At 42.9% G+C, this 25,184-nt stretch overlaps 2 protein-coding genes across 2 annotated transcripts; one reads left to right on the top strand and one right to left on the bottom strand.

The window, feature by feature from the left end:
• Positions 1-1,442: 1,442 nt before the first annotated feature.
• Positions 1,443-2,343, bottom strand: LOC117506192 (olfactory receptor 142-like; the record flags this gene model as incomplete). The annotated part of the gene is made up of 1 exon (XM_034165691.1): positions 1,443-2,343. A coding segment is annotated over exon 1 (901 nt), but the record flags the coding sequence as incomplete, so codon positions are not given.
• Positions 2,344-20,020: 17,677 nt separating this feature from the next.
• On the top strand, positions 20,021-22,399 carry polr2d (polymerase (RNA) II (DNA directed) polypeptide D). The gene is made up of 2 exons (XM_034165690.1): positions 20,021-20,211; positions 22,071-22,399. The coding sequence occupies exons 1-2, from the start codon at positions 20,136-20,138 to the stop codon at positions 22,397-22,399; spliced, it is 405 nt and encodes a 134-aa protein (XP_034021581.1). The 5' UTR covers positions 20,021-20,135.
• The last annotated feature ends 2,785 nt before the right edge of the window (positions 22,400-25,184 follow it).

Below are 25,184 nucleotides of genomic sequence, written 5' to 3'. Positions count from 1 at the left end.
ACCGATTACCCCTCCCGAAGCCTCCGCCGCGCCTTGGTCTTCCATTGGCCGTTCAACAGCCGGTTGACGCCCCTCGGGGTCCATGACGCTGGCCGAGATATCCTGTTGTGAAAGTGTTGGAACACGGACCCACAACAGGGGGCGCAATGAACGGACAATGGAGAAGGTAAATAACAAGATTTACTTCTGTGACACAGGCACAATTAATATAACAAACACAATTTGGGGTCGAATCCGCTGGTGTCGTGTGGGCAGGCTCGAAGGTAGGAGACGTCCGTCTCAGTCGAACCGGAACCACCCAGATCTCCTCTGCCACCGAACCCTGGAAATACTGGAACCGCCAAGTCCCGAATTCCCAGGTGGCCACTGCCTCCGCTCGTCGGATCCGGTACTGCTGGCAGGAGAGAGCGACAACACACAGGTGTGGATGACCGCACCCAGTAACGGAGAGGGGAGAAGCCGCCTCCACCTCTTGTCAAAGAACAGCAGGAAGGTGAGTACTTATCCAAAACAGTGAAGCTATCTGTAGTCACCAGTCCTGAAAAGGTTTAATAGGTTTAGCTGGTTAATATATAAATGCAGAGACTACTACCTTAGTCTTAGGCGATATCTCGGCACTGAGGTGGAGACGCCGTCCTCCTGATATACCTCTGTGCTGAGTGGAACAGCTGTGTCTGGTGATGGGTGACAGCTGTCACCCAGGCTACTCCCATGATGCGGCAGCGCCCTCTGGTGCCTGGAGCCCGCACTCCAGGCAGGGCGCCCTCTGGTGGTGGTGGGCCAGCAGTACCTCCTCTTCAGCGGCCCACACAACATATAGGTTGAAATTATTTGAAAATCATTGTATTCTATTTTCATTTACATTTCACACAACATCCCAACTTCGATGGAATTGGGGTTGTATTTAAATTGTTGCTTAAATAAATGTATTATATCCTGTATGGTCTTTTTTGTGCTTTTGTAAACTTTATGATTGCATATGTGATATTTGATGGTGATATTGTCTCTCAACAGCCAGGATGATGTTTCAAAGTGTAATTTGTGTGTTGGTAGTTTTCCCAAAAACGTTAAGGTCATTAATCAAGACTTCCAAAAGGGAGGATTTTAACGTTGAAAAGATGTTGAAAAAACAGTTATGGTGAAAAACTGGTTTCAGTGTCTATTTATAGACATTGAAGAAATGTTTACATTTGGACCAGTTTTCAGCTGGGTTTTTGTTGCCAGCTTTTAAATGACAAATGTTGAAATAATAAATGTCTTGCTAACTAAGCTTCAGATTTATGATTTTCTACTATTTACTCAGTGTACAGGTTGAACAATACCACTGTAAATATTAGTATAAATAATAACATTGACTATTTATTGAGACCAGATTCTGAGAAATGACATTCTTGCAACAGTGTCAGATGCTCCATGTTTTATAGAATAGAATAACATTTTACACTGTACACGAATTTTCAACAGTTTGACTCCATAGAGTAATGGATTGAGGAGCGGTTGGCATGTAAGAAAATATAACGATAAGAAAATTATTACAGCAGTGGGCACATGGGTCATATTAAATCTGCTCTGTAATATTTCAAAACAAACCCCAAAAGAAAAGTTGAAGATGGATGCGAGGTGAGGAGTGCACGTGCTGACAGCTTTCTGTCTCATCTGTGTGGATGCAGAAGAACAAACTCTAAGGATCCTGATGTACGTGTAGAAAATTAAAATAAGTGGAATAAAAACTGTAATAGAACCAACAACCAGCTCGTAGACATTATTGAGTGTGCTGTGTGAACACGACAGTTTGATGACCTGGTGGTTATTACAGTAGACTGTGGGAATGACGTTTCCACAAAACCTTAAGGAGACAGTCAACAATATGGTCACAGAAACTGCAAGAAAAGGGGGCAACCACATCATGGCAATGAGCAAACACACCCTGTTTTTGGACATCAGTGTGTTATAGTGCAGAGGGCAACAGATGGCCAAATATATGTCATAAGACATGATGGCTAAACTGGTAAATTCAACACTCCCGTATACGTAGACAATGAAAATCTGCAGGAAACAAGCAGCAAAGGAAATGCTGTGCGTGTCAGAGAGGATCTGAACCAGCAGGAAGGGAAACAAGCCCACACTACCCAACAGCTGGTTCAGAAACAAGCTGCACAGGAACACGTACATGGGTTCATGTAAACTTCTATTCACACAGATCACCACAATCAGCAGCACATTGGAACAAATAATCACAACATACAAACACACGACAATCAGGAAACACAGGGATTTGAAAAGGCCCACATCCAGATAGGCAGCAAGTGTGAAAAAAGGAGGCCGTGTGGAGTTCACCCACATCCTTCTGGTTCCTAACAGGAAATAAAGCACCTGCGGGCTGAAAACGTCACGTGATGTCATAAAGGATCAACATTAACATGTACACAGAGCGGCTGAAGCCTCACTACAGAGAGAAATGGAACAAGAGTCTGATGTTAGTGTGACATTAAACTCTGTGTTGTTGTCTCACGGTGCAGAATAAGTACTAAGTGATGCAGCAGTAAGCAGCAGGTGTGGTGCTGTGCAGGAACTAACGCTCATTGCAGACACCAAAAGACCTTCAAGCAGCTACAGACAGCACGTCTGTAGCTGTGTGAGTGTCTTATGCCTGGACTCTGAACAACATCCTGCATTCATCAAACTCCCCAACCGAGGCTGACAAAGCTCTTTGCACTTTATACCTGACAGAAGAAGAACGCTGACCAATCAGCAACAAGCTGCCGGGTTAATGCTGACATCATCCCGTCAGGGAAAAAACACAAACTTTGAAAGAATCACACTGTTGACATCAAAACACAAATGCCAATGAATTGTTTGATCATCCTTTGTATATCTCAGATGATTTTCTGATCACTGATTGTACGTTTGTTTTATGAAACTGATTCTAACTGATGTGTTTAAGATGGTGTGTTTAGATATTCAGGAAAGTATACAAAGAAAGAGATTGTTGAAAAAGAACTGAAACAGAGAGATGATGAAAGTAGAGAAGATGTGGCATAAGGGGAAAGGAGCTGTGGCAAAGGTGAAGGAATGAGCAAGCTGTACTTGTAGTCGTACACTAACGTGAGCAAAGGACTTGTACTGATTGGCCAGACAAAGGGACAGAGCTGGAAAGGACATTAAATGTGCTGACAAGCGAGCAGAGTGTGTTGGGAAAGTGGAGAGCATTTTGAGTTGACCAAAGAAAATGAGAGCGACAGAGAAAAAGAGATATTGAGACACAGAGATGGGTTGAGAAACAGAGAGAGAGAATGGTGTGAAGAGAGTAAATCAGAAAGTGCAATGCAATGAAGTGATGAAGTGAGAACACCTGAAGTGTGGAAAGGCACCTGGTCCAGATGGCATACCAGGGGAAACATGAAAATGTTTAGAAAAGATGGCAGTGGAGTTTTTAACTGTATTGTTTCATAAAATCTAGGAAGTTGAGAGGATGCCTGACAAGTGCACTGGTCATATTTTCTAAGAACAAGGGTGATGTGCAGAGCTGTACTAACTGCAGAGGCATAAAGTTGATCAGCCACAGCATGAAGTTATGGGAAAGAATAGTAGAAGCTAGGCTTAGAAAACAGGTGAAGATCTGTGAGCAGCAATATGGTTTCATGCCGAGAAAGAGCACTACAGATGCAATGTTTGCTCTGAGAATACTGAAGGAGAAGTGTAGAGAAGGTCAGAAGGAGTTACAGTGTGCGTTTGCATATTTATAGAAAGCTTATGACAGGGTGTCAAGAGAAGAGTTGTGGTATTGCATGAGGAAGTCTGGAGTGGCAGAGATGTGAAGGTAGTGGAGGACATGTACAAGGACAGTGTAACAGCAGTGCGATGTGCAGTAGGAATCAGAAGAATTCAAGAACTGAAACTAGAGACTTTGCTCTCAGATGGGCTATATGTAATTTAACAGCTGACCCTGTTGTGTTCCACTCCATGGTCCTGTCTGGCACCTTAGTTGTTGAAAGTTGATGGTCACGTTATATTTTGGTTGTGTTTTCAGTGCTCCTGGGTTCACTGTGGTTCTGGTTTACTTTTGCCAGTTTTGTTGTTCACAGTTTTATGTTGTAGGTAATGTTTGTCTGTAGACGTTCGCTCTGATGTTTGGGGGTGCCTGTCGACACTTTGTCTGTTGTCCTGTCTGCGTGGTTGTAGGCGTGTCCTTATCATCTGTGCTCCCTCACAGCTGTTCTACATTCTAATCACACCACCTGTCACACGTCTCCTCATCTGTGTCTGTATTTAAGATGTTCACTGCTGTTTAGGGTTTACAGGGATATTTCTTCACCACACACTGTGTTCTTGTTGTCACCCAGTTTGTATCTCCTCGCTATGGCTGCGTTCCGTCCCATCACGTATGCCACAGACATACCTGCCTCCCGTTACCTCACTGACGCCTCTACTGGTGGTTGGCTCTCACTGCGGTATTGTATCACTTCCTGTTCCAGAGCACAGCGGTGTTTTGCTGTATCTGTTAGCTGTTTAATCTGCAGAGTTAAATTGATCTAGTTAACTAGATAACGATTTGTTTCACAGTGTAATCTTCACGTGCCTTAACTAAAGCACTCCCTCTGCTGAATCACCTCTAAATTATTTACACATTATTCACTTTGTGTGTTTTTAGGAATCTGCTAGCTTAGCACAGCTACTAGCTCTTAGCCGGTTTAGCATGGCGGCTTCTCCTGTCTCTCCCGCTCTTTTGTGCTCTGGGTGTGAAATGTTTAGTTATTCCTCGGCCTCCTTTAGCAGTAATGGTACTTGTAATAAGTGTAGCTTATTCGTAGCTTTGGAGGCCAGGCTGGGTGAATTGGAGACTCGGCTCCGCACCTTGGAAAATCCTACAGCTAGCCAGGCCCCTGTAGTCGGTGCGGACCAAGGTAGCTTAGCCGCCGTTAGTTCCCCTCCAGCAGATCCCGAGCAGCCGGGAAAGCAGGCCGACTGGGTAACTGTGAGGAGGAAGCGTAGTCCTAAACAGAAGCCCCGTGTACACCGCCAACCCGTTCACATCTCTAACCGTTTTTCCCCACCCGCACACCCGCCGAGGAACAAACTCTGGTTATTGGCGACTCTGTTTTGAGAAATGTGAAGTTAGCGACACCAACAACCATAGCCAATTGTCTTCCGGGGACCAGAGCAGGCGACATTGAAGGAAATTTGAAACTGCTGGCTAAGGCTAAGCATAAATTTGGTAAGATTGTAATTCACGTCGGCAGTAATGACACCCGGTTACGCCAATCGGAGGTCACTAAAATTAACATTGAATCACTGTGTAACTTTGCAAAAACAATGTCGGACTCTGTAGTTTTCTCTGGGCCCCTCCCCAATCGGACCGGGAGTGACATGTTTAGCCGCATGTTCTCCCTGAATTGCTGGCTGTCTGAGTGGTGTCCAAAAAATGAGGTGGGCTTCATAGATAATTGGCAAAGCTTCTGGGGAAAACCTGGTCTTGTTAGGAGAGACGGCATCCATCCCACTTTGGATGGAGCAGCTCTCATTTCTAGAAATCTGGCCAATTTTCTTAAATCCTCCAAACCGTGACTATCCAGGGTTGGGACCAGGAAGCAGAGTTGTAGTCTTACACACCTCTCTGCAGCTTCTCTCCCCCTGCCATCCCCTCATTACCCCATCCCCGTAGAGACGGTGCCTGCTCCCAGACCACCAATAACCAGTAAAAATCTATTTAAGCATAAAAATTCAAAAAGAAAAAATAATATAGCACCTTCAACTGCACCACAGACTAAAACAGTTAAATGTGGTCTATTAAACATTAGATCTCTCTCTTCTAAGTCCCTGTTAGTAAATGATATAATAATTGATCAACATATTGATTTATTCTGCCTTACAGAAACCTGGTTACAGCAGGATGAATATGTTAGTTTAAATGAGTCAACACCCCCGAGTCACACTAACTGCCAGAAGGCTCGTAGCACGGGCCGAGGGGGAGGATTAGCAGCAATCTTCCACTCCAGATTATTAATTAATCAAAAACCCAGACAGAGCTTTAATTCATTTGAAAGCTTGTCTCTTAGTCTTGTCCATCCAAATTGGAAGTCCCAAAAACAAGTTTTATTTGTTGTCATCTATCATCCACCTGGTTGTTACTGTGAGTTTCTCTGTGAATTTTCGGACCTTTTGTCTGAGTTAGTGCTTAGCTCAGATAAGATAATTATAGTGGGCGATTTTAACATCCACACAGATGCTGAGAATGACAGCCTCAACACTGCATTTAATCTATTGTTAGACTCGATTGGCTTTGCTCAAAATGTAAATGAGTCCACCCACCACTTTAATCATACCTTAGATCTTGTTTTGACTTATGGTATGGAAATTGAAGACTTAACAGTATTCTCTGAAAACCCCCTTCTGTCTGATGATTTCTTAATAACATTTACATTAACTCTGATGGACTACTACTAGGTTTAAGGATATGATTCCTTCTTTATGTTCTCCAATGCCATATACCAACACAGTGCAGAGTAGCTACCTAAACTCTGTGAGTGAGATAGATTATCTCGTCAATAGTTTTATATCCTCATTGAGCACAACCTTGGATGCTGTAGCTCCTCTGAAAAAGAGAGCCTTAAATCAGAAGTGCCTGACTCTGTGGTATAACTCACAAACTCGCAGCTTAAAGCAGATAACCCATAAGTTGGAGAGGAAATGGCATGTCACTAATTTAGAAGATCTTCACTTAGCCTGGAAAAAGAGTCTGCTGCTCTATAAAAAAGCCCTCCGTAAAGCTAGGACATCTTACTACTCATCACTAATTGAAGAAAATAAGAACGACCCCAGGTTTCGTTTCAGCACTGTAGCCAGGCTGACAAAGAGTCAGAGCTCTATTGAGCCGAGTATTCCTTTAACATTAACTAGTAATGACTTCATGACTTTCTTTGCTAATAAAATTTGAACTATTAGAGAAAAAAATTACTCATAACCATCCCAAAGACATATAGTTCTCTTTGGCTGCTTTCAGTGATGCCGGTATTTGGTTAGACTCTTTCTCTCCGATTGTTCTGTCTGAGTTATTTTCATTAGTTACTTCCTCCAAACCATCAACATATTTATTAGACCCCATTCCTACCAGGCTGCTCAAGGAAGCCCTACCCTTAATTAATGCTTCGATCTTAAATATGATCAATCTATCTTTATTAGTTGGCTATGTACCACAGGCTTTTAAGGTGGCAGTAATTAAACCATTACTTAAAAAGCCATCACTTGACCCAGCTATCTTAGCTATTTATAGGCCAATCTCCAACCTTCCTTTTCTCTCAAAAATTCTTGAAAGGGTAGTTGTAAAACAGCTAACTGATCATCTGCAGAGGAATGGTCTATTTGAAGAGTTTCAGTCAGGTTTCAGAATTCATCATAGTACAGAAACAGCATTAGTGAAGGTTACAAATGATCTTCTTATGGCCTCAGACAGTGGACTCATCTCTGTGCTTGTTCTGTTAGACCTCAGTGCTGCTTTTGATACTGTTGACCATAAAATTTTATTACAGAGATTAGAGCATGCCATAGGTATTAAAGGCACTGCGCTGCGGTGGTTTGAATCATATTTATCTAATAGATTACAATTTGTTCATGTAAATGGGGAATCTTCTTCACAGACTAAGGTTAATTATGGAGTTCCACAAGGTTCTGTGCTAGGACCAATTTTATTCACTTTATACATGCTTCCCTTAGGCAGTATTATTAGAAAGCATTGCTTAAATTTTCATTGTTACGCAGATGATACCCAGCTTTATCTATCCATGAAGCCAGAGGACACACACCAATTAGCTAAACTGCAGGAATGTCTTACAGACATAAAGACATGGATGACCTCTAATTTCCTGCTTTTAAACTCAGATAAAACTGAAGTTATTGTACTTGGCCCCACAAATCTTAGAAACATGGTGTCTAACCAGATCCTTACTCTGGATGGCATTACTCTGACCTCTAGTAATACTGTGAGAAATCTTGGAGTCATTTTTGATCAGGATATGTCATTCAATGCGCATATTAAACAAATATGTAGGACTGCTTTTTTGCATTTGCACAATATCTCTAAAATTAGAAAGGTCTTGTCTCAGAGTGATGCTGAAAAACTAATTCATGCATTTATTTCCTCTAGGCTGGACTATTGTAATTCATTATTATCAGGTTGTCCTAAAAGTTCCCTGAAAAGCCTTCAGTTAATTCAAAATGCTGCAGCTAGAGTACTGACGTGGACTAGAATGAGAGAGCATATTTCACCCATATTGGCCTCTCTTCATTGGCTTCCTGTTAATTCTAGAATAGAATTTAAAATTCTTCTTCTTACTTATAAGGTTTTGAATAATCAGGTCCCATCTTATCTTAGGGACCTCATAGTACCATATCACCCCAATAGAGCGCTTCGCTCTCAGACTGCAGGCTTACTTGTAGTTCCTAGGGTTTGTAAGAGTAGACTGGGAGGCAGAGCCTTCAGCTTTCATGCTCCTCTCCTGTAGAACCAGCTCCCAATTCAGATCAGGGAGACAGACACCCTCTCTACTTTTAAGATTAGGCTTAAAACTTTCCTTTTTGCTAAAGCTTATAGTTAGGGCTGGATCAGGTGACCCTGAACCATCCCTTAGTTATGCTGCTATAGACTTAGACTGCTGGGGGGTTCCCATGATGCATTGAGTGTTTCTTTCTCTTTTTGCTCTGTACGCACCACTCTGCATTTAATCATTAGTGATCGATCTCTGCTCCCCTCCACAGCATGTCTTTTTCCTGGTTCTCTCCCTCAGCCCCAACCAGTCCCAGCAGAAGACTGCCCCTCCCTGAGCCTGGTTCTGCTGGAGGTTTCTTCCTGTTAAAAGGGAGTTTTTCCTTCCCACTGTCGCCAGGTGCTTGCTCACAGGGGGTCGTTTTGACTGTTGGGGTTTTTCTGTAATTATTGTATGGCTTTGCCTTACAATATAAAGCACCTTGGGGCAACTGTTTGTTGTGATTTGGTGCTATATAAATAAAATTGATTTGATTTGTTTTGGACTCCTTCCCTGGACAACTACATCATTTTGGGTAAAATAAGGTATTTTTCTTTCACATCACTGTGTGGTTCCCTTGTCTGCATTTTTGGGTACATTTCCAACAAAACATAACAGATTCTGGTTTTTTCTTCATTTTTTGTGAAACCTTTATAACTGTTAAAATGGTCTAAGTAGTGGGTCTGTGTGCATATATAGTGCTGGTATATGTCAAACTGGCAAACCCATATATATACGAGGTCTATTAGAAAAGTATCCGACCTTATTATTTTTTTCAAAAACCATATGGATTTGAATCACGTGTGATTACATCAGACATGCTTGAACCCTCGTGGGCATGCGAGAGTTTTTTCACGCCTGTCGGTTACGTCATTCGCCTGTGGGCAGTCTTTGAGTGAGGAGTCGCCCACCCTCTCGTCGATTGTTTCATTGTTTAGGAATGGCTCAGAGACTGCTGCTTTGTTTGATCAAAATTTTTTCAAAACTGTAAGGCACAACTGAGTGGACACCATTCGATAAGTTCAGCTGGTTTTCGGTAAAAATTTTAACGGCTGATGAGAGATTTTGGTCTGGTAGTGTCGCCGTAAGGACGGCCCACGGCGCCTGACGGCGATCTGCGCTTCGAGGTGGCAGTGTCTCGCCGTTTCAAGTTGAAAACTTCCACATTTCAGGCTCTGTTGACCCAGTAAGTCGTCAGAGAACAGAGAACTTTCAGAAGAAGTCGGCATGAGGAGTTTATTCGGACATTCCATTGTTAACAGACATTTTGTAATGAAAGAACGTGCAGGCAGAGTCGCATGTCGGGCCGGACCTGACCGCGGGTGGTCGAGACAGGAAAAACACCTCTGTTGGAAACCTTAACGGGCAAGTTGGAACATGCCCAAGCTGTTAAACAATTTCTCAGTTACTCACTTGTTGAAAGCCATCAAAAGCCACCTGAATTTTACAAATGGTTTTCAACACGGAGGTGTTTTTCCTGTCGTGGAAACGACTCTGCGAATTTGCGCGCACGTCTTTCATTACAAAATGTCCTTAAACAGTGGAATGTCCGCATAAAGTCCTCATGCCGGCCTCTTCTGAATCTTCTATGTTCTCTCACGACGTCCTGGGTGAATTAAGCCTTAAGTTAGGATGTTTTCAGCTCGAAACAGGCCGACAACGGCGCCTGGAAGCGCTGCACGACGTCCCACTCCGTGGGAAGTCCTTACACCGACAGAAACACCCCATAATCTCTCATCAGCCGTTAAACTTTTCACCGAAAACCAGCTTAATTTCTCGAATAGTGTCCACTCGGATATTCCTCACAGGTCCAGAAAAAATGTTGATAAAGCAACGCGCGCCATCTCGAGCACCGTGTGAAACAAAGGAATTCAGCCGAGAGGGCGGGACCACATCTCACTCAAGGCCTGCCCACAGGGAAATGACGTCACCGACACGCGTGAAAAAACTCACGCATGCGCACGAGGGTTCAAGCATGATTGGTGTAATCTCACGTCATTCAAATCCATATAGTTTTTTTTTTTATAAACCTGCCTGTTAGTTTTAGAAGATACCTCGTGTATATATATATATATATATATATATATATATATATACACACACATATGCAGTTTGTTCTTGCAAGACAGATAGCATGTAGTGCGTGAGTGACCCTCACCTGCCTTACGTGATCAGCGTATAACATTTTATTTAACTTCTATCAGGAACAGCCGAAAGTGGTGACTGTAATAACAATGAGGTGATGAAAAATGTGAGACACCAAAGAGACAGGACCCGAACAATACAGCATACAGTACCAGGACAGACCACACATGAACAAGCAGTGACAGCAACAGTCTGATGTCTAGTTAGTGAGCATCCATACCCTAATCTAGGACACCAGAGTCTTGATCCCCCTTGGAACACCCAAAATGATGGCCATGAACACCTAACCATCCACACATAGAGACCCAGGTTACAGCTAAATATCTGATCACTACTGTGGCTGGTGTGTTGGGCCAAGACAAAAGTACAGAACCTTACCATATGACATGGACCACTCCAGCATGCCAGAAGCCAAATGGGTGATTGTATGCAACCAATGGAAAGTGGTCCAGGATGCAGGGCCCCAGGAGCAACAAGGAGAAAAAGGACAGTAGAAGGGCCCAGGGGCCAGGAAGGGCACCCACCAGGGCCACCGGAACAGCCAGAGGAACAGAAGGAACCAGACGCACCCCGCACACCTCCTCCCCCATGGAAGCAGAGGAAATAACCCTGCACACAAGGAGAAGCACACAGGGCGACTGCATAGGCACACAGGCGTAGCACCCCATAACCGCACCACACAGGCCATGACCCTCCAAGGGAGAAGCAGGCAGCAGGGGGACGAGGGCCAAAGAGCCAGCATGTCCAAACCCCATGTCCGGGCAGGAACAGCCAAGCCTATAAGGGTGAGACCCAGCCCAAAGACAAGGGGCAGTACCAAAACCCCAGAGCCAAGCCACAAGCGACACATCTCCCACCACCCGAGACTCCCCCAAAACAGCCAGCAGGTCCCCCCATGACACCACCCCAGTCCCCCAGCTGTCCCCTGTTGGGGAAAATAACCTTTTCTCAAAACACAGAAAATCTCAGGTTTCCCCTCGTGAGTCTGTGGGCAGTGCAAATAGAATACTCAAACAACATTAATTTGAATTCAAGTTAATCCTACCAGGTTTATTAAAACAGCAGATCAGTCATCAAAAATCACTCATCTTTGTGTAAAAATTGATTCAGAATGCAGACATCTTTAATCATGCCACAAAACCGATACCCACAGCATTGTGCAGCAAACTGGACACTCTTCTTTTCAAACAGGTTTTTAAACTTGCAGTCCAGAAATCTGTCCGGGTGGGGCTCCCGGTCCTGCACGTCAGTCTGTCCGGGCGGGGCTCCCGGTCCTGCACGTCAGTCTGTCCGGGCGGGGCTCCCGGTCCTGCACGTCAGTCTGTCCGGGCGGGGCTCCCGGTCCTGCACGTCAGTCTGTCCGGGCGGGGCTCCCGGTCCCACATGTCAATCTGTCCGGGCGGGGCTCCCAGTCCCACATGTCCTCGGTCTGAGCACCAACATGTAATAATGTAACTCCATGGTAGAAATGAAGTATTAAAGTTAGTCCATAAAGCAGGCATTGTTGTTAATCCTTAGTCCCTCGTTGTGATGGAAACTGATCTGATAATCGCCCTGGGTGCAGAGGTTTACCAGCATATACACCCCCACTCTGCCTTCGCGGCAAGTCTAACTAATTAATTCATGTAGATCAGTTGTCTTCTTGTTGTATGAGAACAGGTCCACGTTCAGTTCAGTTCAGAGTGATGTTATTGTGTTTCTCCAAACACTCTCAAGGTTGGCTTAAGATAAGAAATAACCCAGTCATTGTTCTCTCCTGTGGAAGCAAAATTCTTTCACACAGTCAAAGTATGAAATTACTCACATTTTACAGAATACAGCAAGCAGCAATTAATTTTGAATAGTACAGTCATTCAACTGTACATTATTGATCAGCATAGTTCAAACATAAATGTACAAACCATTTGATTAGAAACAGGCAACAACAATATTATTTGCAGTCCACATCTTGACCTCATGACCTTTGAACATATCATGAAACATCATGTCAGGCATAAAAATGACTTTATTAAAAATGGTCAGTGTCTGACATGTTTTAAACCAACATGTTTAAAACATATTTCAATTGATTGATTTGAATTGATTGAAATATGTGTTTAAGCACATATTTCAATCAATCAAACCGTATAATATTCTATCATTTCAAAACCATCATAAATCAGTTGAACACCTGTCAAAGCATAAACATACACATTTTCATTCATTTGACATCATGATAAAACCCTTAAACACATTATGGCACAAGTATACACTCTATTCAACTTTATTCATTCAATACAGTATCTAGTTCATTTAAACCTGCATGGTGTACATACTTCTAAACATTTATTTTTTGAAAATAATGAACACAAAACCTTTTATTCAGTTTGGTAACTTTTAGCATTGTTAGCATGCAAAGCTAATTATGAGTAAAATAGCATATATTTACATTTATTCTTTACACTCCCCTGACCTCAATCCGCACACCAAAGCCCAAGATCAGGAGACCACCCAAGCAAGAGTGGGACAGCACCCCCAAAGACCACGGCCCCCAAAGACCACGGCCCCCAAAGACCACGGCCCCCATCCCTTCAGCAGCTGTTCACCTCCCAGTGTCATCACAAACACTCCACCACAACACGTATCTCCCCAACGAGCCGCGGCACCCTGGACCCCACAAGCCCCAGAGTAGGTCCCCGAGTTCACAGCAGGACAGGACAAATGGCCCACGCCCCACACCGGCCCCACATACCACTCTGACCCTAAATAACAGACCCACCCTTGTTATTATTGTTATTATTATTCATCTCCCTTGGTGTGTGACCCCCTAAGTCAGCAAGAATAAAGGGTTGCTCACTCAAAGCCTGCTCGCTGACTTACTGCTCAAGCCTGCTAGCTGGAACTGCCGCTGCACCTGCTGCCAGTGGAGCTGCTGCCACTAAAGCTATCAAGTGCTCCCGGTCCACTTGCTGCTGGAGCTGCTAGCTGCCACTGCCGCCTTTGAAGCCTGCTAGCTCACTTGCTGCTGGGGCCAGTCTGACTGCCAGCTGCGGGAGCTTATGAGCTCACTGGATGCTACTAGCAGCCCCTGCTGCTGAAGGTGTCGAGGCACACTAGCCAACCTGCTACTGCAGTTGCTACTCCAAACAGGAAGTCGGCCATTTTGAATTTTCATGTAATTTTGGCGTGATTTCCACACATTGTATTTGAACGACCTCCTAAGGATTTTGTATAGTTCACTTAAAATTTATTTCAGATAATCCAGACACTATACTGATCAAAAGCTTTTCTCTATGTCGAAGGGTGTGGCTGCTATAGCGCTGCCATTTTGTCCGTTCGACATGGAACTGTTATGTGCCGATGCGGGTTGAGGAGCGGACCTGCGTCTGACTGAACCCAGTGCTAAATAACCAGAAAGCGGTTCCAGAAAAAACAAAACAATTTATTTTTCCCCCTTTTGTGCAATACTCAGTGTACAAACAAAAAGTGTGTTTATCTGGCGTAGCGAAGGACGGCGCGCTCTCCAGCGCCCAAAGGGATCGAAGCCCGGCGCTACTGGACTCACATTCACCGCCAAACACCCCCCAGGTGGACACGACAAACCGACTCTGCGAAGGATAGAAAAGGTGAGGTAAGTCAGCAGCTACAACTAATATCCTTCAAAGGCACACACTATCAGCAACACATTCAGGTCTGAATTTAAGCTTTATGTAAATGAGCAGCTTCTCACAACAGGTGGAGGATCATCTGTCTGCACGCCACGGCCGTGAGAAGTGAGCTGCACAACTCATCAATATTCACATATACTGCATAACAAAATACCAAGTTACTGTTAACACTTATTCAGACAATCAATCACCTCTGATGTGTGCTGACAGCATGCGTCCCTCACCCGTCCTCCTTCACAGGCACGATGTGTCAAACCCAGGTGCGGTCCTCAGCGTCTCACAAACGAACGTCACAAGGTCGAGTTCCCGGCAATTCTGCTCCAATCACACATGGCTTAAATGCAGAACGCCATCTCATTATCTGCCTCAGCTGAAAGTCTTTAAGGTTGCACGTGAGCATCATCCACAGGTGCTGCATATCACATTGATGAGGGTGAAGGACTCTTCTGCCAGCACCTTCTCCACAGACAATAAATCAGTTTCCATACCACCTGGAGAGCAAAGAAAAGAAAAGAACACCAAAATGTCCAGCCAAACCCCCCAACACACAACAGGAACATCAAGTCATGATAACTCCATACTGTGCCTGAATGACTTGAAACTTCACATGTATGATGAGGGTCGGCCCCTGAACACACCTGGCCCCTCTGTTTGTGCTCTACAGAATTTCTGTAGATCAAAAGGCGTGGCTGCTATGGTTCATCAAACTTTGGCGAGCGTTTCAGAGCACACCGTTTCATTTCCAACAGCTGTCACGCCCACATACATAATTGTAGATCCTGCAAACTTGCTGGACATGAGGGCTCCGCCCTGAGCATCACCATATATAACCCCAATTCCAATGAAGTTGGGACATTGTGTAAAATGTAAAAAAAAGAATACAATGATTTTCAAATCCTCTTATGTAAAACTATGGAGAGAGTTTTAGTTGACGTCCTGACGTGAACTAGACCCTCTGCAGTTTGCCTATAAGAGGGACAGAGGTACTGATGATGCCGGATTGATCTTGCTGGACATGATCTCAAAGCAGCTTTCACTTGCTAAAGCATACACTCGGGTTTTGTTTGTAGACTTCAGTGCAGCTTTTAATTCTATGAAATTACATATTCTTCTGAAAAGGCTGATTTAAATGTTGAAAAGGGCCTGATGCTCTGGATCAGAGACTTTCTGTCTTGTCGCCCTCAAAGAGTTTGTTTCTGTCAGGAGAGCTCATCATAAGCACTGGCTGGCCACAGGGTAGCGTTCTTTCACCTCTGCTCTTCTCTCTTTTTACAAACGAATTTGCAGTTAATGACACAAACTTTAAACTGATTAAATACGCGGATGACATGGCCCTAGTCGGCCTGCTACAGAAGTGTGACTCCTCTGGTGAAGCCTCCTATCTCGCTCACATTAAGGCTCTTGAAGCTTGGTGTCTCGACAGCCAGCTGGAAATCAATGTGTCTAAGACAAAGGAGCTTGTTTTTCACACAAAGCAAGAACTGACCGTGCAGCCAGTTTCACTCGATGGCCAGCTTGTTGAAATGGTTGAAACTTTTAAATATCTTGGTACAGTTCTTGATAGTCACTTGAGCTTCTTTGAAAACACTGATTTTATCTTTAAGAAATGTTCACAGCGACTCAGTCTTCTCAGAAGATTGAGTTGTCTTGGTGTTAATCCGCAGATTTTAGAGCTTGTGTATTCTGCACATATTGAGAGTATTTTAACATTTCATCTTTGTGTTTGGTCACTTGAGTTGTAAATGTAAGGACAAATTAAATAGAATTGTAAAAATGGCGGGGAAAATTGTGGGAAAACCCCAGAAGACTCTGGCCCACATTTACATTGACAGGATGAGGAGGAAAGCTGAGAGAGTCCTGGCAGACAGCTCGCATCCTCTGTCCTGTCAGTTTGAGCTCTTGAAGTCTGGGAGGCGCTACAGAGCTCCTCTGGCCAAAGGTTCTTTCAAAAAATCTTTTATACCAAATGCCGTCACCATAATGAACTCAAAAAAGTGAAAAAAATGCTACATGTCCACAACTATTCTCCACATTCAATAATAATAAGGAATAACAGATACATTCTACATCGCAATAAATCACTATTTTACAAAGACTGGTTTAAGAAGAATATTTGGTCTATATCACACCTAATGAACAATGAGGGAAAGCTGATGAATTACGATCAATTTTGCTTAAAACATGTTTTGTTATGTGTCGACGCAGGTTGAGGAGCGGACCTGCGTCAGACAGGACCCAGCGCTAAAAATAACCAGAAAGCGGTTCCAAACAGAAACTATTTATTATTCACCTGTGCTTAAAAGTGTAAAAACATAAAAACAACGTCCCTCTGGTGGAGTGATTCGTGGCTCGCTCTCCAGCGCCCGCAAGGATTAAAGCCGGCGCTCCTGGACTTCCTACCACCGCCAAACACCCCCCAGGTGGACACGGCAAACTGATTCTCTGTGAAGCAAAGAGAAGGTGAGGTAAGTCAACAGATACATCTATATCTTCCAATAAACACACGCTATCAGCAACACACTCAGGTCAGTGTCCTTTTTTTTACTTTATGCAAATGAGCAGCTTCTCACAACAAGTGGAGGATCACTTATCCTTCACGCCACAGCAGTGAGAAGCAAACTGCACAATTCTCTTCACAATTCCAGTATACTGTGTAACAAAACACCAAGTTACTATCAACAATTACTTAAACACTTAATTACCTTTAGTGTGTGCTGACAGCATGTGTCCTCACCCCTCCCTGCTTCACGGGCTCGATGTGTCAAAACCCAGGCGCGGTCCTCAGCGTCTCACAAACGAACATCACAAGGTCGAGTTCCCGGCAGTTCTGCTCAAATCACACGACTTAAATGCAGAACGCCATCCAATTATCTGCTTCAGCTGCAAGTCGTCCAGGTTGCACGTGAGCACCAATCACAGGTGCTTTCCATGATGTTGATGAGGGTGAAGACTCTTCAGCCAGCACCTTCTTCACAGACAAATCAGCCCTCATGCCACCTGGAGAGCAAAGAAAAGAAAAGAACACCAAAACATCCAGCCACGCCCCCCCAACACACAACAATTTTAACCCCTCGTACTTAGACTTTATACATTTATATAATGCACTTCCCAAATAATTTGTTTTCCTCTCAGCCAGCATTGTAGCAAACCAAATTCTACACCCCAGTATGCCTTTATCAGTACAGGGCGTTCCAATTCTAGACCAAAAATGTAATCATTATTTCATAAGAAGTTGTCTAACAGAAAAAATGTTTCCAGGATTACAAAATAAAAATGATATAATGAACAAATTTGAAAAAAGACAATAATAAAACTAAGAACAATGTATCGAACCTTTCCTATAGCTCCTAAAGTGAAGTAAACACACTTTAAAATTATGAATAACATTTATTCATCCAAAGAATTACTTCAAATGCGCTTCAAAATCCAAGAAAATATATGATCCTTTTGTGAAAAAGATATTGAAAGTACTGATCATCATTTTTTCTTCTGTGATATAGTCCAATTATTCTGGTACGACATACAACAATGGATCAATACAGCAATCTTATCTTTTCCAGTCTCACTAAATAGAGATATTGTTATTTTTGGTACTCCTATGAAATCTAAAAAAAGAAGAACTCTGTACGAATTTCATTTTATGTCTTGCCAAGTTTTTTATCCACAAATGTAAAATCCAAAAATGCTCCCCGAACTCTACATTCTTCACAAATTAATTTAAATTATACATGAAATCCTTGAACTGTATGAATGAACCTAAAGCAGTGAAAATGTATTCCTACTTGTCTGATTGCCCCCTGGACTCCATGGACTGAATGCACTATAAGGTCCTTGCTATTTAATTATTTTATTTATCTTGTTAATTATTGAATTTCTCATTCTGTATCACTTGAATGTTCCCTCATCTGTGTAACTTTTGATGACACACAGCCATGTTTGTTATATAATAAAATAAATAAATAAATAAATAAATAAACTAGAAGCACTCAGAGAGTGCAAACCTCCGCCAAGGCCATAGGGTCACTGACCCTAAAGAGATTCCCTCCTTGGCTCAGTGATCTATTCAACAATTCAGTGTTACAACCAAAACTATGATACATACACTTTTCTTTCCTTTATATTTGACATCCTTGACCATGAAAACATACCACTAGAACTTGGAATCACTTTTATGTCTTTATTAGTTCAAAGGTTATTGTATAAAAACTATTTTTCGGTAATGACGGTTTTCTTCTGGATCTAGCTCCATAACATTTGAAGCTACATCAAATCTGATGACACCTTACTGAATCAGTACAGATTCAGCTACAATTTGGTGTTAGTTGTGCATCTCTAGCTTCATTTGTCACCTCACACTGACACGTTTTCTATTTTCCCTATATTTTTGCATATTCTGGATCACCAGATCCAGAATCCAGATCCGATCATCACCAAACTTTGTTGTTTGATAGAACATTTGACTATGTTACACCCTCATTTTTTCAAGCCTTTCTGCCTTGTTTTTGTGGAGTTAGAAACTAGAATGTCAAAATTCCCCCTATCCCGCAATGGTGAAGAATCCTTTAAAAAAATTCCTGGATCCAGATCACGATCTGGATCACCACTAAAATTTAATCACTTGTTCCTCTTGTCATTTCCAACCACTCCACAAAATTTCATCAAAATCTGTTCAAAACTTTTTGAGTTATCCTGCTGACAAACAAACAGACAAACAGACAAACAAACAAACGCGACCGAAAACATAACCTCCTCGGCGGAGGTAATAATTAAAAAAACAAGAGGTGTATCTCATGCAGCCAGTGGAGTATTATGATTCCTCATTGATTTTGAGACAATTGATCACGTGACCTGGAAGCTATTGTGCTAAAAGGCTAATATTTACATATAAAAATAATTAAGTGTAAAAACAGAAAGCTAGCATGGAGAAACAGAGGTCAGAGAGTTACATTTGACCTTGAGGCGTCTCCAATTGTCAATGAGTTATTGGACAAATTTACAGGGTCACAGTCAGACACATCCAACCAAATCAGTTTTGGACACCTGCTGGGAGCACACGCTGAAACGACATCTAATAGTTGTGGTTGGGTAGGAAACTCTCAGGCTCAGAAACTGGGCCCGTTAACACACAGCTGCCTAATATTCCCCTGTGGTTTTTTCCTGTGCCCCAAGTAGATTTTGAGATGGAGAAACTGTCAAAGGCCAGTAACAAGTACGGTTGAGTTCAGTGGTACCTTAATATGAAATATACAGACTGATGGATCAAAAGATCCAGCCACAGGAAAGACGGGCAGTTTATATTCCCCACAGGGAAGAAGAAATAATCACACAACTACGTCCAGGTCACACAGGTTTAAATCAGAGTCTCAGCATCAGTGGAAAACATGAAAGCGCTCAGAGTTTGAGGTGCAGGAGGGAGATGTTACTGGACAGACCTATCTGTGGGACAGACAAACAGACGGAGAAGAATTTTACGAGACGATGTCAGAACACGAGGACGGAGCAGTTTAACGCTTCAGGGATTACTTTCCTTTTCTACAATTACATCAAGAGAATTCAGTACCGGGGTTTTTTGTTTGTTTTTTTCCTCTCTCCCTCATCTGTACAATTCCTCCATCAAAATCTAGTAATGCTCCACTCCTAACCAGTTGGTGGCAGTAATGCACCATGTTGGTTTGCAAACCGCCAATAAAATTTGAGGAAGAAGAAGAAGAAGAAGAAGCGCGCGTGTTTAGCGGTTCGGGGCTTGGTGTGTGTTTGTGATCACAGAGGTCCTAGTTGTTTGGTTAGTTGGTTAGTTAGTTAGTCGGTTAGTTAGCTGTGAGTGATGGCGGCTAGCAGCGCGGCTCCGCAGCACGTCGGTGATGTTGAAGAAGACGCGTCTCAGCTTCTCTTCCCCAAAGGTTAGAAAACAACTACAACTAAATGTTTTTACTTTACTCATGAACACGGAAGACTATCGACATGTTCCAACAAAAACGGCAACGATTTAAAAATAAAAAAAACATTACACCTCGTTTGTAATGGTGCGACATCTAGTGGAACAGTCAGGTACAACAGCCATACCTGAGTTCAAGTCAGAAAGAAGAGTTTCAGACACGTGTTTCACTCAGAAACCTCTACACGTCATCCTTTACAACAATAGAAACGTGTTTCTTAAAAGACAAAACCAATAAAATCCAGGCTGTTTGTGCTGACTCAGTACCGAACAACAACCGTGAGCTCCTGCTATTGAGACGGGTGTCCACTTAGTTCTGGACATTAAAAAAAAAGGGATGTCCAATCGGGGCATAAAAACCTGTAAATTCAGAGCAAGGTTTTGAACGTTGATGTGACACATCGTGAGCTCACAGTGAATAATCACAGGGGGCGTAAGGTGCATCTGTTTTTATTTGGCAGTGGCTATCCTTATGTTGCTGTATTAATAAAATAAAATTTATTTATACATAGCACAATTGGTCACGTGATGATGACAGGGCCAAAGTTAATTTTTTTATACATGGCAGCAACTCAGTGCATTTAGTCATCTAGATGTGGTGAAGATGACTTGCTGAAGTTCAAACCGAGCATCACAATGGGGAAGAAACAGGATTTAAGTGACTTTGAATGTGGCATGGTAGTTGGTTCCAGACAGGCTGCTATGAGTGTCTCAGAAACTGCTGATGTACTGGGATCTACACCCACAGCCATCTCTAGGGTTTACAGAGAATGGACCAAAAAAGAGAAGATATCCAGTGTTGTGTGGACCAAAATGTCTTGTTGAGGTCAGAGGAGAATGGACAGGCTGGTTGAATGGGCGACTGTGTGATGCCATCATGTCCATGTGGAGCAAGATCTCTGGGGAATGTTTCCAACACCTTATGGAATCTATGCTATGAAGGATTAAGATAGTTCTGAAGGCAAAAGGGGAACCCACCCGGTACTAGCAGGCTGTACCTAATAAAGTGGCCAGTGAGTGTACTTGATGCATGTTGACATTTTGGGCCAGTGGTTCACACTAACACTCAGAATTTACATTTGTGAAAAAACGTATGTTTGCTTTCTGTTTTGAAGCAGAGTGATTTCATTGACAGAAGCAGCCAGCAACAGTTTGTACGATTCTAACTTATTGTTATAGCAACAGACATTTCCTCTGAGATGGCACATGGTGCCGTTGCACTGCCCAGTACCTCCTGTGTCATGGTGCTGCATTCAAAGTTGCTTGTAATAATCAGTAACTTAGTGTTTGACACAACTTTAGGTTGCTGTTGTGGACAGTTGGGCCTGATTTCCTCATTTTTGGAATCAGACCATTAGTTGAGACCAAAAATCTGCAATGGGAGCCCACCTTTAAACAGCCCATGTTGCTGTTCATGCACAATCCTAACCTAAGCCCAGGTTTTGATCTTGAAGTTCATCAGTTGCCTCCTGCACAGCTTCAACACCACGATGTGTGTTTTTATCTCGTGGTAATCGGCCTGGTTTCTTATTGGCTGCTGTGGAATAGGATACTGTATTAATGGCCACTTTGCAGAACATAGCTGGAGTATGGTGTGCACATGATGTTGCACACACGAGGAGAATCAAGAGGATGCCTACACAGAATCAGAGGTCCACTGGTCCTGGTCTGTATCTGTGCTCTACTTTCACATTGTTATTCCAGACCCCAGCTGACTGACTTCATTAATACCGTGTTTTCTCTGGCAAAAAGTGCGTGTGAGTGTGTCGTGACTGCACGCTGGCAACCCCTGTGTTTTGACGCGCCTGTGTCATTTGGAAACAGAGTTTGAAAACCCGGAGACGCTGTTGAACTCTGAGGTCCACATGCTGCTGGAGCACCGCAAGCAGCAGAACGAGAGCGCTGAGGACGAGCAGGAGCTGTCCGAGGTCTTCATGAAGACACTGAACTACACGGCCCGCTTCAGCCGCTTCAAGAACAGAGAGACCATCACCGCCGTGCGCAGGTCAGCAGCCAGTCACAGCACGGGACACAAAACATACCTCACAAATGCACAGTTCTCCCCGGACATCTTCAGTATAGCAGCTCTGTTGGCAGTTGTGACTCGAGGCCGGGCAGGAGGTCCTCCTCCGGAGGCTGAAGCTCTGGCATGACCGTTTCAAGTACAAATGGAACTTCAACCTTCACTAATCTCTAAATATACAACTTAAGAGACATAAGAAAATCTCCAACATCAAGTTCTTCTTATGACAGAATGTTATTTACTGTACATTACATAACAGTCTACACTCTAAATCTAACAAATAGCTCTGGAATTATTAGGTTGTGTTATTTTTACCTTTTACATACATCATGTTTCCAAAATATTGGACAATCAGGTACTTAAGCTCACAAAAATGGTCTAAACCACTAGACCATGCCCTCCCTGTCACTGTTGTCATGGCAACAGCAAATTTAGCAAATTTCAATGGAAATGGAGAGTTTTTACTTGTAACATGAGCTGCCAGTACCAGAGTAATTTCTTTGGTGAGGCATTCTCGTACTAAGAGAGTTTGTTAGTGATTTTCTACGTGAACTGGATTTCAAACATGCTCCAGCAGACACCCCGAAGCAAGTCAACAACTGGACACTCGGAACCAGGTTGGAAGAGCAGCCGAGTCGGGGGGGGCATGCAGTCGGTAACAGCGGCAGCACCTGAAGGAACGATGTTTAATCAGTCAAGTTCCACAACAACACACAAGCATACACACACACACATTTCTAATACAATTACATTTTTTTCTGCAAATCTGATTGGTTAATCGTGTGAGATTTCAGACAGTATAATATCAGGGTAATGGTGGCAAAATATTTGACCATTTGGATGTATTACTTCGCAGCCTGACCAGTGTTCTGATGAGATGACATTCCTGTCCTCTGTGCAACTGCGCATGCGCAATATTGTTGGGGCGCGGAACTGTTGATTTATGTGACAAGATGCAGAAACGGAACACTGGCTGTTAGCTGAGAGCAAGAGAGAGTTGCGCACCGATGTCGCCGCCAAAATGGGTGAATTTAAGCTACCATACAAAAGTATTGATGTGGACTCTGATACAGAATTACTGTTTCACATTTGATGGATTTTCACATTTGGATTACTCCGCACCCTGACCGCTGTTGGAGCAATCCTGCCTCGTGGTAAACCTCACCAACCAAATTACCTACAGAAAATAAACCGTGCAAACAATGGAATTGGATTCGAATGGGGATGACCCTGTTGTGTCTCATGATTTGTGGACGTTCATGCTGTTAACGCATCGCTGTAAAACTCCTTTCTTGCGACCGTATAACCAGCATGAACGTCCACAAATCATCAGACACAACAGGGTTAGTCCCTACATATACAACCCCTGGCAAAAATGATGGAATCACCGGCCTCGGAGGATGTTCATTCAGTTTTTTAATTTTGTAGAAAAAAAGCAGATCACAGAGATGACACAAAACTAAAGTCATTTCAGATGGCAACTTTCTGGCTTTAAGAAACACTATAAGAAATCAGGAAAAACAATTGTGGCAGTCAGTAACGGTTACTTTTTTAGACCAAGCAGAGGGAAAAAAAATATGGACTCACTCAATTCTGAGGAAAAAATTATGGGATCATGAAAAACAAAAGAACACTCCAACACATCACTAGTATTTTGTTGCACCACCTCTGGCTTTTCTAACAGCTTGCAGTCTCTGAGGCATGGACTTAATGAGTGACAAACAGTACTCTTCATCAATCTGGCTCCAACTTTCTCCGATTGCTGTTGCCAGATCAGCTTTGCAGGTTGGAGCCTTGTCATGGACCATTTTCTTCAACTTCCACCAAAGATTTTCAATTGGGTTAAGATCCGGGCTATTTGCAGGCCATGACATTGACCTATGTGTCTTTTTGCAAGGAATGTTTTCACAGTTTTTGCTGTATGACAAGATGCATTATCATCTTGAGAAATTATTTCATCATCCCCAAACATCCTTTCAATTGATGGGATAAGAAAAGTGTCCAAAATATCAACCATCTCCCCAGTGCCTTTACCTGACATGCAGCCCCATATCATCAATGACTGTGGAACTTTACATGTTCTCTTCAGGCAGTCATCTTTATAAATCTCATTGGAATGGCACCAAACAAAAGTTCCAGCATCATCACCTTGCCCAATGCAGATTCGAGATTCATCACTGAATATGACTTTCATCCAGTCATCCACAGTCCATGATTACGTTTCCTTAGCCCATTGTAACCTTGTTTTTTTCTGTTTAGGTGTTAATGATGGCTTTCGATTAGCTTTTCTGTATGTAAATCCCATTTCCTTTAGGCGGCTTCTTACAGTTCGGTCAGACGTTGACTCGTTTCCTCCCATTCGTTCCTCATTTGTTGTGCATTTTCGATTTTTGAGACATATTGCTTTAAGTTTTCTGTCTTGATAATTTGATGTCTTCCTTGGTCTACCAGTATGTTTGCCTTTAACAACCTTCCCATGTTGTTTGTATTTGGTCCAGAGTTTAGACACAGCTGACTGTGAACAACCAACATCTTTTGCAACATTGCGTGATGATTTACCCTCTTTTAAGAGTTTGATAATCCTCTCCTTTGTTTCAATTGACATCTCTTGTGTTGGAGCCATGATTCATGTCAGTCCACTTGGTGCAACAGCTCTCCAAGGTGTGATCACTCCTTTTTAGATGCAGACTAACAAGCAGATCTGATTTGATGCAGGTGTTAGTTTTGGGAATGAAACATTACAGGGTGATTCCATAATTTATTCCTCAGAATTGAGTGTGTGTGTGTGTGTGTGTGTATGTATATGTGTGTGTGTGTGTGTGTGTGTATGTATATGTGTGTGTGTGTGTGTGTGTGTGTGTGTGTATGTATATGTGTGTGTGTGTGTGTGTGTGTGTGTGTGTATGTATATGTTG

This window comes from Thalassophryne amazonica, unplaced genomic scaffold (genome assembly GCF_902500255.1).
Source record: "Thalassophryne amazonica unplaced genomic scaffold, fThaAma1.1, whole genome shotgun sequence".
Lineage (NCBI taxonomy): Eukaryota > Metazoa > Chordata > Actinopteri > Batrachoidiformes > Batrachoididae > Thalassophryne > Thalassophryne amazonica.
This window is presented reverse-complemented; position numbering and strand designations above follow the sequence as displayed.